Here is a 16,577-nt window from a genome sequence, read left to right as displayed (position 1 = left end):
TTACAGATAGATTGATTAATGTCAATTGCGCGGCTTCTATTCGTAGGATCTTCATATTTGCCTACACCTATAATAATGACCTATAATGAATATTTAAATGACCCGCCCCACAAGGGTAATTTTGGATGAATCTGGTAAGGTGGTATAAAGGGACACACAGTAGTCCGACGCCTTTGATTTTGTGGTAAATGCCGACCACGACGACCCTTCAATATAGAGCCCTAACTACGTAGGCTAGTTCGGGTCACTCCTTCGTACCACACTTACCACACGATTGCTATGTCTAGACGGCTTCGTCAAACCTCTGTATGTAAGTAATATCATATCTTTACTATCTAAGTTACCCAGAATCTATAGTGCCTAGAACCTTGACATCAAAAATTAAATATTTAAACACTAAGTTTAAAAATTCTAATTACTGCAGGCATGTCCTCCACTCAACTATCGACAATTCCCGCCAGCGCATTGCGAAACGTTTTTAATTGTTGAACGACCATTCAGATGCTATCGCCGCTTCCGATGTTGCGCGGATGTCCAACACGATCATTAATTGTCTTTTATTCTGTTGTATAGACGCAGGCGTTGCTTTGTGGAAATCTATCATATAAAAGGAACTAAAGGCTTAATTTGGTATAATCTGCTAAAACAGATTGACCTGTCTGGTGCAACATGCAGCGTGCATATACACCACCTGCCCTTCCACTGCTAAACATGCAAGAAAAGCCAGCCACCAAGCAAGCAATACGCACCACCACCACGCGTACGCACAACACTCGACGTATGTTTCACTCCGAAACCAGTTCATCCTTAGGAAACAGATTTTACAATGCAGAATTGAATTATGTTTAAATTACATTATGCTGAGTTGGGATCTTTTTTTGGGTTGTGCCACTCATGACACAGTTTATTCCGGCAATTCTTCTGCTTGAAGTCTGTTGGCTTTAATGCAAGTATTAGAGGCGCCGAGATGAGCTAACCCTTAGGTAGGAATAACTAGTGAAGAGTGGCACTTTAAAAAACAAAATGTTCCTCTCTTTCTTTCAATTGCAACTATTGTGCATTGTAAGATGCATATCGCATGCTGCATGTTGCACCATACAGATTTGTTTATTTAAGCGAATTATGCTTTTTCAACAAAATAATATAACTTGTTAATTAATTTATTGATAGATTACAGATTGCTTATATTTTAATTTCAGTCATTAGAAACTTATACGCGTACTTCTCACAAATATGTGTTTCATGTGCAAGTATATCCTATTGTACAGCATAATACCTACACTCGACTTAGCAAGGTAAAACGGTTAATAACTTTGTTTTATCCATATATTTATTTCTTAGTGATTATTGTACAAACAGTGACAAAGCTAGGCTTGCCCTCCAGTGCAAGCAACTATGGACGGGTATAAACCCCGTTTTGTCGCTGACTCTACCTATACAGCAAACGATATTTTTGTCCGTCTGTCTTACCTATAAACACTTCATACAAAATACGGAGGAAACTGTTCCACATTAGATTTTTCTTCCGTTGAGTCCTCTTCGATTTCAATTTTTTCCGTACCGTAGTCCAATGAATTTAGTAAATTCATTTGTTTCTTGTACATAACATTTTCGGGATTTAATTTTTTAGTCATTTTTCTGTTTTCATCTTCGGTTTCTCTAGAGATACTACTTAAAGGATTGTCATATTTATCTGCTTTCTTTTCTTGTTTTCTTGTGGTTCTTAAAATAACTTCTGCAGCGAGAATTGTGTGAGTTGGTGTTAGCTTTTGTGTAGTAGTTTCTATGAATCTGGGCAATTCTTTACGTTCTTCATCTTGAGTGTAACTGTCTTCTACCCAATCTAACTTTATTCTATTGTATTGGCGTATGTAAGTGTCATTAGTATCTTTGTGAACTGACTGTTCGTCTCTTAGTTTGTTGTGAGGATAATATGTTCTCATTGGTGTATTATATCTGACTGTTTCAGATTCTTCTACTTCTACTATACTCTTATCTGGTGATTCGGTCGTAGTCATAATAATCCCAGCATCGTCATCTGCATCATCAATAAATACTTCAATTTCTTTACTATCATCTTTTTTCTTTGTGTCCGTTTTATCCAAAACAGCGCTAGTTTTTCCATCATCTGATAAATCAATATCATAACTTGGAGTTACATCTTTAGCTTCAAACTTTCCTTGCTTAAAATTATTTTTTTTGTGAAACTTTTTATTATACTGATACAAATCACTACTTTCTTCGTCTTCATCGATTGATTCAAATGTTTTGAATTTAGGAATAATCGCATTTGATGTGTCAACTGTTTCATCTATAATTTTATTAGCATTTAGAAATGACGAAGCAGCTTTTGTAGTCTCCATTTCCATATTCAATGGATCAAGAACTTTTTTCCGAGTAGCTTTTATATCAGGTGCACTTTTAATCGCTTCTATCAATAAGTCGATGCCATCGTATTCTGAAATAAAGTTGTGAATTACATATTAATAAACCCAAATAAAGGGCTATCAAATAAAGGCTAGAAACTATTTCTACCAAAATTGAATGTGATGTATACCTGGAGATATTTTCAGTTGCTTTTGTTGCTTTAGCAAATATTCCATTAATATTAAAAGGTATTCTACAACATCATCATCAATAGCCTCTCTTTTTTTTCGGTTCTTACAACTCAATTTTTGTGCTAGATTCTTTAACTTGCTGAGATTCTCAATTATGTTTTGCGTGTAAATTTCTATTGCAGAAGTGTCCTTATTATTTTTCACATTGTTATTTTTTGTCTGATTTGTCTTAGGTCCTAATGGTTTCATAATGTCATACATTCGTTTCACAAATTTGTTTTGAACTAAATTATAATTGGTTAGAAGTTCCTTAATTTTATCTAACTTTTCCCCAATTGTATCATTTTTAATGACCTTCGTTATTACTTGTTTTTTGGGATTTCTGTGAAAATAATAATTTGAAACTTTCAGGTAATGAGTTTTATTATTTGTTAATACTTGTACAATATCATTTAGAATTTGAGCAAATTTTTCCATTGATTGCATGAATATTTCTATATTTTGCTTGATATAAGAAATTTGGACACTCTGTGTTTCTGTTAAATTATCCAAGTTATATTCGTCATAATTATCTTTAATTATTGCATTTAGTTCGTCAATGTTGTCATTACAAATCTGTTCATTGATACCTATAAAGTTCTTTTTCATTGTTTTACGATTTATATCAAGTAGTTTTAAAAGCCCTTTGATACTATTTACGGATTGCATTATTTTAGTACTTTCAGCTCTTAGCTGTTCAATATTATATAATATTTTTTTGTTTTTAAAGTCTATTGTACAAGATCCAAAATTTTGACAAATAGTTCTGATCAAATGGTGTTTTCGGTTTGATTGCTGTATTGTATTATTATTTTTGACTTTTTTCTTTATAAAAACTTTTCTGAACTTCCTTTTCAAATATTTTAAAATGTTATTATTTTTAATTTTGTTCTTCACTGGCGTTGTTGTATTGGTATTACCAAATCCGACTAACTTTTTAAATAATTTTTTGAACTTGCATATTTTCTCACATCCAACATTATTTTTTAAAGTAAAATTATGGTAACAGTCTTGGACTTTTGCTTTATCTTTATCAATACCATGAATATTTTCGTTTGACGCGTTTATTTTTAAATCTACGGCATTTGAAGTAGCTTTGCTTGATGTATTCTTTGCTGTATTAGGAGTCAAATACTGTTCTACATGGGTTTCATTTGAATTTTTATTACCATTTAAGTTAGCCACTTCGAAAACAGTATGTTTAAAATAATTAGTTTTATTTAATATTTTATCATCACTATCCGAAGTGTTGTATACGAATATTTTTTCAGTCACATTTGTATCTGGCGCGAAACTAACGTTACCTGAAAAATGAAAATTTAAATGCAACTAAATAATAATTTAACAAAATAAAGTAAGTACAGAAATCAAGCAGAAATCTTTAATTCAATAGATAACTACCTCCTTGTGAAAAATATGTGAACAATATATTATTATTGAATCCAGGACTCCTGCGTACTCTGCTCAATCTGAAAACCATTTTGCACTTATAATAGTTATTATGTATCCTTAGTTATTATGTATCCTAGTACGGTAAATTGCGCTGGGTAAGCAACGTTGACCAAAGCTGGTAATTAGATGGGACTTTGGAGTCTGAATTTGACCTTATTGTTACCTCTGTGCCTCAGCGAATACACACAAGTAATTATCGCTAACATCTGAAAATAATCGTAAACGTAAGCTATAACTTAAGTACTTTTTACATTTTTTTTTTCGTAAGGTGGCCATATTTACTATTTGTTGTTATAGCGGCAATATAAATTTATACACACTCTGTGTTTCAACTCTACCTAATAATATGGTTCCCCAAGATGGATTACAGCCCGCTGACAGACAGACGGATGGACGGGCAGATGGGCGGACAGCTAAGGCTTAGTAATAGTCCCGTTGCCACCCTTCAGGTATGGACTATGGACCCCTGAAAAGCCTGCACCTCACCTCTTTTTCCTCCCGTAATGTTGGTAATGCTTGACATCACACCTTCTAGGCTCTCTCAGCCAGCACACCGCCGTGTTATCGTCCTGGCAGAAGCACAGATAGCAGATAGGCTCGATCGCGTTCAGGTTCGACTCCTGCGTGAAGTAGTAGCCGACGTCGGGGCACGAGGCTATCTTTTTGATGATGGGGGCTTCTTGTGGGGTGTCTGAAATCACATAATCTCTTTGCTTTTTATCAAAATTCGTATTTACAATACGGATTTATATGAAACTGAAGTGGCAATGGGCAAGGCATATATTTCAAGAAACCGATATTAAGTCTTAAGGTGCTAAAATGGTGACCATGTACCGGAAAGCGCAGCGTTGAAAGACCCCAACTAAATGGATAGACGACATCAAACGAGTCGTAGGGAGCCGCTGGATTTAGGCGGCGCAAGACCCTACAAGAGACTTATGTACAGCAGTGGGCGTCTTTCGGTTGATAATGATGATGATGGAGCAGACTGCAAATATGTAAACACCGGAAACAAGCTAAGAAAAATAACTAAAGCAAGTCAATAGCTTTCCTGTTTACTATTGATAAAAAGGAAAATGTGAAAAACCGACATAAACTGACAAACAATTGCAATCATACACGCAGTTCCCGCGACCAGCAGTAATCATACAATCCAGTGTTATGATACTTTCTATAAACACCGCGTCATTAGGTCAAAGTTTATAGTCAAAGTCAAAGTCAAAAATAATAATTCGCTCAAAACATACCTAGTCAGGCTTTTTCTCCACTTAGTGTTAAGAACTGGTTGGCTGTGTAACATGAACGTGGAGAGGGAATCACCTTGCCTTCCCCACAAACCCTGGCCTCTAAGAGACTAAGAGAACCGGTGGCTGATGGACACGGGGCGATCCGTCACTCACAGTATGATCATTGAGTTGGTTGGTGTGCTGAGGTTCCAGGCTCCAGCATGCCTCTAACGGTGTTTAGGGGGCACGTAGTGTCCCTATGGTGGATCTCCTGAGGCGGACATCCGCTGGCGGAGTAACGAGGTGTTGTCGGTTCCTTGCGCTCCGTCATCAGCGGTGGGATGGAACTTCGTGACGTTTATAGTAGGTGTCCGACATAACCACTGTGCTCCCCCGTGGCTGCTGGTATCCATGGTAGATTGTGCTCACTAAAAAGAAAGGAACCAAAGTGGCACTGGTCTTACCACTCGCGCTGGCATGGTGAAGCAGCAGGAGCAACGCAAACATGCTCGCCGACTGAGCCGAGCCGACCGCCGCGCCGCGCTTGCTGTTTGTAAACATCCTGAAAACTAGCGCGATATCGTCCCAGGGAGGGATTTGAGTAGGTATGTTACGTAATTTTTTTTTATTCTAATATTTTAAGGGGTTTTTATAAGTGACCCATATGCCAATCCCATCGGTACAATCCAAATTAAAATTAAACTAGTTAAACCTAAAACCACAACAATTTGATAAAATATCACTAACAAATTCATATTACTTTCATTGCCGAAATGTTCAAAGGTTTGTTAAAAATACAGTTGAAAAAAAAATGTTGGTCTCTAACTAATGGGCCTCATATAAGAAAGCTCAGAGTCACTATGCTTGGAACGAGCTATACTTGGAGGTTTTCTACGTGACCAAATCAGGAATGTGGAAATCCGTGGGAGAAACAGAGTAATCAACATACATCAACAGGTTGTGAAGTCGAAGTGGCAATGGGCAGGGAACATTTTTGAATATTTCACCCCCTTAGGGGTGGAATAGTTCTTTAGGTGGAATAGTTCGGATTTAAAGGGTTGAATTTTCAAAAATCGTTTCTTAGCGGATCTCTACGTCAAAACAGTTACTTGCATGCCAAATTTCAGCCTGATCCGTCCAGTAGTTTGAGCTATGCGTTGAGAGATCAGTTAGTCAGCTTTTCCTTTTATATATTTAGAGTACTTACTAAAAAGTATGTACACTATTTAAAAAATGATTGACATCTTGAATCCGTCCACCGTCACCATAACGGAGCAAACATCTCGTGTGACCAAATCACATGCATTGTTACGATACACTGTAACTGTTCGATAGCATTCTCAGCATCTCCGGTACCTAAGTTTATTTGTTTTCTTGTTTCACTATAATGCTGCAACAGGACTGTGGCCTATAATACCCTACACATTTTGAGAGGAAATCATTCAGTTCATGGGTTGAGATTAGGGATTGCGATCCAGCGGCGTTTTCAATCCAGCTGGATTTTTGCTGGATTGAAGCAAATCCAGCTATATCCAGCACGGATTCAGCATTTATCGATTTTTTTTAAATGCAACATTGTTTTACGTTTTAACTGCAGACGCTACCTGATCAAAGGAGTGAAAATAAAATAAGTACTGTGATGATTAAGGTTTAAATAACCAAGATGTTTGGAAAATGAAATCACAATTATGCGGTGCCCATAACACAGATTTCCCTAGCACGGGTGTAAAAGCTCTCCATCGGGTATCATATTTATTGCGTTTACCTTTACGGTCTTCTATTTTAAGGAGTTCATTTATTGTTAAAAACTGTTTTTCTTGCTTGATAAATATATAATATAATATTAGGTATTATATTATATTAATGAGCAACGATAAATTTAAAATGTTTTTCAGGGCACAAAACAAATAAGAGAAGAAAAACAAAAAAATCAACTAGATCCAAAATATTTATGCATCGCTAAAATGGAACTAAAGTAGTGCCTAAGAAGATAAGTAAAGTAGAACTACCGAGTATAGTATATAGGACCAAGGTAGGTAGGATACTAAAATAGTGATAATATATTATTAAAGTTAAAGTTCAAAACTTATAATATAGATATAATAAAATTGCTTACATTTTATTTATTCCTTCCTAACATAAGTAGAACTTTTTCAATGATTTTAATAGCTTTTGGATTATTGTATGCTATTCGAAACTATTTTATCACGAATGTAGTAATTAAAATAAAACTGCTAATATTTAATAGAAAAAACCATTTATAAAAATAAAAAAACATTTTGCACTATTTGCAATCTCGACATAGACAAACAATAAATTTTAAAATATAAAGTTAACTGTTTTAAAATAACGGTTTGAACGAATCTTCCCTGATCTGCACATCCATTTCTTTTCCTGATCCATTAAAATTTGTTATTGGTCCATTTAGGGCTGCTATTAAAGGTGCTATTTTTCTGGAATGATTACCAGTCGCTGGTGAGTCTAAAAACATAATTTTTTCCATTTATTACTACAATCTACAATACTTAGTACTTACTCAGACAAAAGCGACAGAGACCAATCAAATTCAAAACATTTGCAATCTAGGGTAGATTAATTACCTTTTATTCTTTGCTTTTCTTCTCGTTGTTTATTAGCTATAAAAATTCTAAATAGCTCTTTTGCAATATTCAAATTTCCGCTTTGAATATAGAATAAAATCCTTTTTCCAATATTATAATTTATATCGTCGCTGAGATCTGTACCAGAGGCCTCTTTTGACTTCAAATAAAAAAGTACACGATTAATCATTAGTTGATTCAAAATTTGACCTCTACTTAGCTTTATATTGTTATTTTTATACTCAACGCCATCCTTATGTAGATTTAAAGGTTTTGGTAACTTTAATGCCTGATTATTTGCTTTAGTAAATAATACTTGTCTTGCAGACTTTTCATTTTTATTTTGTTTTCCATCTTCAACACTTTTCAATACTTTAGTGCTTAGTTTCAGATTATTTCTTACATTTTCAATAAATTCTTTGATTTCATTACTTTTTTCCAGAGGTACACTATCAAGCACTTCCATTGATTTTTTAATATTTGCTAAAGCAAATGACTGTTGTTTTGTATCTGCTTCTAAGGTTTTCAATAACATTAACCGTTTGTGGGGTGGTATTTGAGAAAAAATTGCAAAATTTTTATAAGTATTACCCATAAGTTCAACTTTTTCCATAATGTCTTTTAATTCTTCATAGGTCTTAGGTTTTTCTGTATTAAAATTTCTGCGTGTATCTTTCTGAACACTGTTAATATTCTTTATCATTCTCTGCCATATTTTTGCTGATTTTGTCATTTCCTGAGGCACAAACCTATTACTTCTTCGTGTAGATAAGTTAGACATAAATTCAATTTTTAACGTATCTATCAGATTTTTCAGTCTGTCTAAGTGTGTAACTTGAGTTACATTCAGTTTCTGTGAACCTTGATCATTTAAAACTTTACTACTATTTAGAATTTTGTAAATACATGGCAGAACATCCATAATATTAACATTTTTAACATTATTTATACCATGCTCCTTTTGAAGTTCTTGTAAATCATCAATAAATGCTTTTAAATGTGCTTTAAGTTTTTCTTTAGTACGTCTTGTTTGCGTCACACCATCAGTCAAGCTGCTTAAAGTTGTTGTTTCGTCAGGGATTTCAGTTTTTGCCTTAATTTCCCGTTTGGTTGTAGTCTCCGGGTTTGCTAACTTCATCAAATCAACGAATGATTTTATTTTAAAAAACTCTGATAAATTATATAGTATATTTCCCTCAGTATCCATAACACTATCAGTGTTTTTTTGTATATTAGTTCTAAATAAACAACTTGGATTACTTTCAATGTGATTAAGATAATCTAAAACTAACTTGTCTATAGTCGTCAAGTTTATTTTACCTAAATTTATATTAAATTTATTTTCGAAAATATTACGAACACTGCTTTTGTTTGTGAATTGATAAGAATTTTTCAATTTGTGTGTCACTTTTTTACTTCTGCTTCTATTTGGAATTAGCAATTTTGTGATTTTATCTAATAAGGTTCCAAATAATTCAAATGAAGGATTTTTATCCACATCAATAACACGTTTGACATTTTGCTCGGTGGATGTTTGATGTTTACTATCGTCTAAGTTTTTCTGAACACTTTCAAATTTTTTAACCAAAGCTAACACATTATTTAATTTCGATATTACGCCTACTGTTATATTATATTGGTTTTCTTTTTCATTTATTTGTTTTATTTGCTCTGTTTGTGGGCATTTTATTTTATTATATTTAACTCTTCCCATGTTATTTATATCACCCTTTTCGTCATTATCGTGAAATGTATCGGAATTTGTGATTGTTTCGCAAATTGTAACATTTTTCACACTCTGCTTTTTGTTAAGAGATTCAGATAATTTTTCTAAGGCATTCTTGAGGAAAGTTTCTTGCCTTATACTAAGCGGTTCCTTAAATAATTCTATCAAATCGTTTATTTTTTCATGTTTGAGTACTTCAGTTTCAACAGAACCTTCACCGGCATCTTTCTCCATATCCCACAGTTTACTCAAAAGATTACCAGCAATAAATGCCATCGCTGTTAAGGTGTCATTTTCAGGCGTAAAAGTTATGTTTGACGTTGGTGAAACATTTTTATCACCAATCACTTCATCCCCCACTTTTAGTTCATTTACTACAAGCTTAGACAAATTTTTGTCTTTTGTACTCTGTGAATAATTACCGATAAGTTTCTGAAGTTCTTTTTCATCTATCTTGTTGATAACGTGAGAAGCTGCATCTATTTTATTTGCTGCGATGTGAGGGTCATAATCCTGTGGTTGATTATATTCAATATGCAGAGAACTTGATGCAGATTTATTAAAATTGTCTGATAAAATAGTCCTTCGAGACATTTTTGGTATTTGATTCGTTTGTATCTTTTGAGCCGTGATAGTTCCTGAATTATTAGAAGTTTTTAGAGTATCTGCAACAAGTGAAATATTTATATAGTTACTGTATAAAACCACTCTACATATTTTAGTATTTAACTAATAAATATATTATTATTGTACAGACTGAAAATTTACCTTCGTTCATTTCATCGACGGTATGAAAGAATTTTACTGTGGTGTCCTCCTTACTTTTCGCCCCAGAATCTTCTTTTATTGATCTTTTCTGCCTCGAAAACCAAGTTTCAAAATTTTTCTCATGAGAATTTTGTTCTGGAATTATATTTGACTAATTATTATGCTTGTAAACTGCTTTACCATATCCAAATCATTCTTACCTTGTCGGAGTAATAGAATGAAAAATATTGATACTCTAGAAGTTTGTGCTCGAAAATTAAAGAATGTGCTTTAGTGTAATATTTAATAACAAAACTTGTGTTTAAAAAGTTCTTCAAGGCATAGCTATTAAGAAACCTGAAAATAATATTACAATAGTTTAGATAGAGGAAGACATTATAGAAAATGAACAAGTTATGCGGTTGTGTTGAATACCTATCAGTTCATCGTTTGCATTTGGCGGCGGTGCAATAATCGCACGAGACTTTTTCTGCTTCTTCTTCATTTGTGGACGAAAACATAATCGTAATTAACAAGGGATCATAAAAATTGCATGAAAAAAGACTTATTTAGAGGCTTCATAGTAGTATTTGCCAAGCAAATGTAGTTAGGCTCTCAATTGAGTTTTTTAAAATTTCATTGAGTTTCTCAGGTCGTACCAAGAGTTTTGACCACAGTCCACTACACTGACCAAGTGCGAATTGATAGAATTCACACACCTTTGAGAACATTATGGAGAATTCTCAGACATGCAATTACATAAAACGCACATTAACTTCGAAAAGTTAGAGTTAGTGCCCGGAACCGATCCTCCGAATACGAGGCCGACTTCATAACTGCTTATCACTGCTTGCAGCCTTAGCAGTTGATGGTTAACTTACCAAGAAACGACTGCACGTTGCCCAGGGCAGTGACGACGGTGTCCTGGTCGGAAGGCACCTCTTCTTCGTCAACGGGGCACATGAACACTTCCCGGCATGACCACTGACCCTCAGCTGTGCAAGTGCATCTGTTGCAGCCTGAGCAGTAGTTCGCTGCAAACGTCAAATCAAATCTAAATATCAGACGACCAGTGAATTCATTCATGTTTATTTAGGATATCAAGACTGTTACAATTTCTCAAAATCTACATTTAGCTGAGTTTCGGGTCTTTTCGTTGGCATGACACATACTTAGTATGCATACCCTATTGTTTAAGTTAAGTTAGATTTGTAAATGTTTATTAGTGTTGAATCAGCAAATAAAACTTATTCTATTCTATTCTACTAGTTCATAATATGATTGCAGTCAAGCGCATATTATGTTTCAAAAAATACTTAAAGTAAATACTCTCGTTAATTACTTTGAAAATAAGCTCACCTTCAGTGCAATCAGAATACTCAGAGACAAACGGAACACATTCACTGTTGTTTAAAACATCCTCACCCACTGAAAACATTCATTTATTAATACTAACTAAGTAATAATAATCTATATTCAAATGCTAACTTCATTCACAAAATGTTGTGAAAAATGCCATTGTTGATTTAAACTTAGGTCTAACGCCTTTTTTTTATTTCGTGGACTATTTTACTAGGTAATTCGTTTTCATTACTCAATAAAGAAAACATTTACAGTCCGCCCAAAATACAAGGCGGCATTTAAATCTTAAATTTTTCAAAAAAAAAAAAAAACTAAATTCAGTGATAAAATTAGCCTAATTGCTCAAACTCGACGAGGTGAGTTGTCGCTCGCACCATTTAATTTTTGGCTTTTACAATGCTCGCCATAGTAAAAGAATTACTTGGCCTAAAAAGTATACCTATGATCGAGTAATCGACCAAAGTCAAAGTATTTGACCATTGGGTATACGGTACACTTGATTAATTGAAAATCGTTGAATTTCTTAGACAATTAATTATTGAGCATGAAAATGAGCCATTAAAATCATAAAACTAACTATGTATTAACAAATATATACTACATACTAAAAGCAATAATAAAAAAATCAAAGTATAGAAAAGCAAGATGGGTGCTAGAATCAGTGCAGCTGAAATTGGTGGCCATACAAAACACTGGAGGCAATAAAAGTGTTACAGTGCAAATAATAATAATAATTTATGCCTTTTTATCTTATTATTCATATCAAAGTAGAGAAAACATAAATGGAAACGAAATAATAATAAAAGCTTTTGCATTAAGTTCATTTATTATCTTAATTATTAAGCAATACAATACAAAAATAGAAAATATCACTTCACTAAAATCATTCCTCAATTTAAAAACATAAACATACGTTTTATACCACTTTTGTGACAATTTTGTGGATTTCATTATTTTTTATTTTTTATTAATGTTCCAATTTTATATAAATAGCGATTAAACGATGCAGAAACAGGCGAGTCAGTAATAACCGCCGCCCAGGAATATTTGCAGCACTATAGGAACCGCCAATAGATTGCTGGCTTTTAAATAACCCCATATTGAAATCCAGTGGGAACATCGTCGAAGGGAGTTGGTTCCACAGTTTGATTAATGAACAAATTGATTTTGGAAGCGCCACCTCTAAATTGATGAAGTTACTAAAATCAACCCTACTGTTAAGAAGATATAGTGAAGTTACGACGGTTGTGTGCTGAATCCGTGATTCTACATGATAGTGAGCAAGGTTTTTCGTGGGGTTTTCATATAAGAGTTCTGTGAACGAACATTTAGCTTCTTTTTTCATCTATGTTCCATCTCTCTAACCAATAATATTATTATCTTCATATCTTTAATCATTGTTGACAATAAAATCGACGTAATCCCCCGTCGGGCTTTTCGACAGTATGTTCTCCTTGGGTATCCTTCTCCTCAACAGCCTTATCTTGGCCCTGACCTGGTCGTGCAGCGTCCTCCGGTGCCCGTTGGGATGACTACAGCACAACGCGTCGCCACCTGCAACCAATCACTCTTTTAAAATCATGAACACACAAAACACAACTTAATTTTAGAAAGGAGAATTTCTTTTTCATTTAGTATTTTTGGATGATTGGTTGCAGGTTCGCGATCACGGTGATACTTAATTTCTTCTTAAAGTTTTTGAACAGCAATTTTATGTCACGGTTTGTTTCTATATTGAATGTAAACTGGGTGATTTTTGTACATCAAATCGGTAGGCACATTTGAAAATTTCGTCGGAGAAAGCACTATTATCGATATAGAACCTAAAACAATATTTAGTTTGTCTGCCTGTATGGTATAATTCCTCAAAAACAAAAACTATTCCGGTTTTATAATTACCTAGGTACATCATTCTCAAAGGCTCTATATTGTCTTTATGATTTTCACATTCCTATCAACTCGATTTTGGTATGTTATTATTCTTTTTTAAAGTATGCACATTGCACAGGTATTTTAGCCAAAATTCAAAAAATGCCACCTGACAAGAGAACAATTGAATTGATTTCATCAAACGCACAAAATAATAGAAATCGAATGATCCGTACGGACTGGACGCAAAATTCTACATTGAGTATTAGGTAAAATACGCCTTCAAAAAATTAATAGCAATTATACTAAGTGCAAAGTGATAGAATAGAAAAAACAGAATCAAGTCCTTCAGATAGAGCATCGTACCAGCATCATAAAATGTAAAAAGTCCATCATCCAAAGTCCTTCTCAACCTGTACGATATCTGTCTAAAGTAATCCGGTCGGTCCTGTTGAAACAGCTTGTGGTACCGATCTTTGATTGCGCGGGGATCACGAATGATTCTGTAGTACTCGCAGAACCACGGGTTTCTGCTGATGCAGCCCGTGCGCCTGCCGTCGGTGGAACAAACGCAGAAGAAGCAGATGTCCTTGTTGGAATAGTCCAGAAGGGAGTCGATGTCGCTAGCTACGTTGATGTCAGTATCGTTAGCGGTGATGCTGTTGCTGTAGTATGAAGCACCCCGTTTGCACGTCGCCGTCGATTGGTATGGTATCTCATCGTAGTGCCAGATATAATCTAATTGTTGGAGGAATCAATAAAGGAAATAAGGATACCACATAGCAGCTAACGGCCGAATACTGATACGCCACAAAATTGAAGAGATGCCTCACTAAAATGGGCCAAATTATCTGGAAATATCCTAAAACTAATTACTAAGCGTTTTCGGTATTCGAAAATACTCCTTCCTCCTTACTCTATTATAAAACATCTCTACCCGTTGGCGTTAAATATCGGTTTTTTATGGAGAACTAGATCTTTTCAAATTGTCATCATTAATTCATTTTTCCGCCCTCGTGGGCAGAGAGCAGATACCATTCGTTACCTGGTCAATCTATCTGGCTTTCGAGTGACACTGTTTCTTTTCATTATGACCTTTGTATTTTGCCGGTAACAGAGAAGAATAATTAATATCATCCAAAATACACTAAGTTCCCAAATAAATTTTTTTATGGTTCACGGCCTGTCCATGTCTCTACTCTAACTCTACCACTGCACAATAAAAATAGATATTAAATGTGTCTTTTAATTAACTTATAAACGTGAGTATTTATCTCAAAATAGATTAAAAAGGTTTTTTATTCAAATAACTTTTAATAAGTACCTTCCTACTTTCGAATTCGAATAGTTAATTGAACCTAAAAGCACCTTGACGACATGAGGTTCAATCTAATAAGTCATTAGATTGAATTGAGTCACCTTATTTCTACTGCACTGATTGTTCATGCATCTTACCTACAGACTAACCTCTCCTAATCCTAAACGACAACGACCTTTCATGCTCAAAGGGCATATTCTTCTCCATCCTCTTCTTCAAAAGACTCATACGGATACACTCGTTAACATTCCTCGCTGGTCTTTTGGAGCAGTATTCGTCTTTTCCTTCAATAGAACACACACAAATCTTGCAGGTCTCGTCGTCAGTTTGTGTGTTCATATGTGTACGTCTTGATTCTTCAGATTCATCCAGTTCTTGGTCTTTGGTTTGCCCGATCTTAATGACAGTGCGTCCAGGTAGGCATTTGAGACCACGCGCTTTCATTTCCTCAGCGTTTGGCGTTCGAGGGTTATAAAGGAAATCTAAAATCTTATTGGTATATTTTTGCCCTTCTCATTACCTACTTATTATATTATGAATTTGTATAAGAATTAAAAATAATTTAATTTATTTTTCCTGCTAACTTTAGATATCAATATAATCTAAACTTATTATCGGCGCAAAGAAATATTTCGGATAGTGTGCTAATAAATTTACGACCCCTTCCCTCCTTAAAAGTCTGCACCGTTACATAGTCGAAATTCCATGCACTTGTACGAAGCGATTCGCTTCCTCGTTTCTAATATGTTAGATATGCTTCCGTTTTCTCCGCTAGCTAAATTATTCGTACTTTCAAAAGAAGTGTGAATAGGCACCTTCTAGGCAGCATGCTGCACCTTAGACTGCATCATCACCTGCTATTTGGTGTGATTGTAGTCAAGCACAAGCCTTATATAATGTAAGAAATATTTGAGACATCCACGATAGCCAGAGAACTAGGGTCCTTCGTTGATATATTTTTATTTGATTTTTGGTTAATGATTAAAATTGAATTCTCACCAGCTTTGACGGTTGTGTCCAGGAGTGCCAGCAGGCCAAGGATGAGAAGCGCTAGTTTGACATCCATGGCGACTCGTACTGAATGGTTTCTGATCACACACTTATATTACTTTCCGCTAGCTTTAACTTAGCTTAACTTTGATTGGCGATAGTGCAGGGGCGGATTTGAATTGCTAAATACATATTATGATTCATGAAACAGATCTCTGCTAATACCTGCCTACTCTTGACTGCCTCGTTGGGCTATGGATCATAAAGTCCCAGGTTCAAATCTTAGGTCAGGCCAAACAAGTTGGGGTGCCAGCCAGGTAACCTCCACGCGTGCCCGAGTGCTGCGGGTCCCTTTCGGATACGTCCGGGGGGAAGAGCTGCGCTTGGGTCGGTGCACCCCGGTAACATGGTAACAATTTCTTACAAGGGATATTGTTAGCCATGGCTAATAACCTGGTGGGGGGGGGGGAGGTTTCTCCGCGTGCCCCTCTGATTAGCAGAGGGCACAGTGGAAGAAACCAGGGGTAAACACCCCAAGGGGTGGAGAGCTGTGAAGCCTATTGAGAGGAAGAAAACCTCTTTAAAAATAACCGAAGCGGGCGGGAACGCCCACCTAATCTCAAGGTTTGACGCCTGCCGATGGGATGAGTGGCTGATGGGGGATCAGTCGTTAGGGCGTCACATTGGGGG

General features: G+C 35.2%; 2 protein-coding genes across 5 annotated transcripts; both read right to left on the bottom strand.

The window, feature by feature from the left end:
• Nucleotides 1-1,405: 1,405 nt before the first annotated feature.
• On the bottom strand, nucleotides 1,406-5,815 carry LOC123865356. Of its 2 annotated transcripts, XM_045906346.1 has the most exons (6): nucleotides 5,740-5,815; nucleotides 4,536-4,740; nucleotides 3,999-4,066; nucleotides 3,550-3,901; nucleotides 2,558-3,519; nucleotides 1,406-2,458 (listed from the first exon to the last, which is right to left on the bottom strand). In XM_045906346.1, the coding sequence occupies exons 1-6, from the start codon at nucleotides 5,780-5,782 to the stop codon at nucleotides 1,482-1,484; spliced, it is 2,607 nt and encodes an 868-aa protein (XP_045762302.1). In that variant the 5' UTR covers nucleotides 5,783-5,815; the 3' UTR covers nucleotides 1,406-1,481. The 2 variants fall into 2 exon arrangements, with proteins under 2 accessions (XP_045762302.1, XP_045762301.1); XM_045906345.1 differs by having other exon boundaries at nucleotides 2,558-3,901.
• Nucleotides 5,816-7,574: 1,759 nt separating this feature from the next.
• On the bottom strand, nucleotides 7,575-16,067 carry LOC123865037. Of its 3 annotated transcripts, none has more exons than XM_045905855.1 (8): nucleotides 15,897-16,067; nucleotides 13,946-14,317; nucleotides 11,708-11,776; nucleotides 11,230-11,382; nucleotides 10,784-10,855; nucleotides 10,370-10,504; nucleotides 7,876-10,266; nucleotides 7,575-7,756 (listed from the first exon to the last, which is right to left on the bottom strand). In XM_045905855.1, exons 1-8 carry the CDS (start codon nucleotides 15,961-15,963, stop codon nucleotides 7,617-7,619), a joined length of 3,399 nt encoding a protein of 1,132 aa, XP_045761811.1. In that variant the 5' UTR covers nucleotides 15,964-16,067; the 3' UTR covers nucleotides 7,575-7,616. The 3 variants fall into 3 exon arrangements, with proteins under 3 accessions (XP_045761811.1, XP_045761812.1, XP_045761813.1); XM_045905856.1 differs by lacking the exon at nucleotides 13,946-14,317 and adding an exon at nucleotides 15,047-15,379 and having other exon boundaries at nucleotides 15,897-16,066; XM_045905857.1 differs by lacking the exon at nucleotides 13,946-14,317.
• Between the last annotated feature and the right edge of the window lie 510 nt (nucleotides 16,068-16,577).

Source organism: Maniola jurtina, chromosome 5, assembly GCF_905333055.1.
Source record: "Maniola jurtina chromosome 5, ilManJurt1.1, whole genome shotgun sequence".
Classification (NCBI taxonomy): domain Eukaryota; kingdom Metazoa; phylum Arthropoda; class Insecta; order Lepidoptera; family Nymphalidae; genus Maniola; species Maniola jurtina.
This window is presented reverse-complemented; position numbering and strand designations above follow the sequence as displayed.

Excerpts from the sequence above, each read along its gene's own strand:
- LOC123865356 (XM_045906345.1), bottom strand. The coding sequence starts at position 5,782 with ATGTTTGCGTTGCTCCTGCTGCTTCACCATGCCAGCGCGAGTG. Across the intron at positions 4,741-5,739 it reads TCACCATGCCAGCGCGAGTG|ACACCCCACAAGAAGCCCCC; the intron begins GTAAGACCAGTG and ends ATGTGATTTCAG. Across the intron at positions 2,459-2,557 it reads GCAACTGAAAATATCTCCAG|AATACGATGGCATCGACTTA; the intron begins GTATACATCACA and ends ACTTTATTTCAG.
- LOC123865037 (XM_045905855.1), bottom strand. The coding sequence starts at position 15,963 with ATGGATGTCAAACTAGCGCTTCTCATCCTTGGCCTGCTGGCACTCCTG. Across the intron at positions 14,318-15,896 it reads GGACACAACCGTCAAAGCTG|ATTATATCTGGCACTACGAT; the intron begins GTGAGAATTCAA and ends TCCAACAATTAG. Across the intron at positions 7,757-7,875 it reads AGAAAAGCAAAGAATAAAAG|ACTCACCAGCGACTGGTAAT; the intron begins GTAATTAATCTA and ends TTATGTTTTTAG.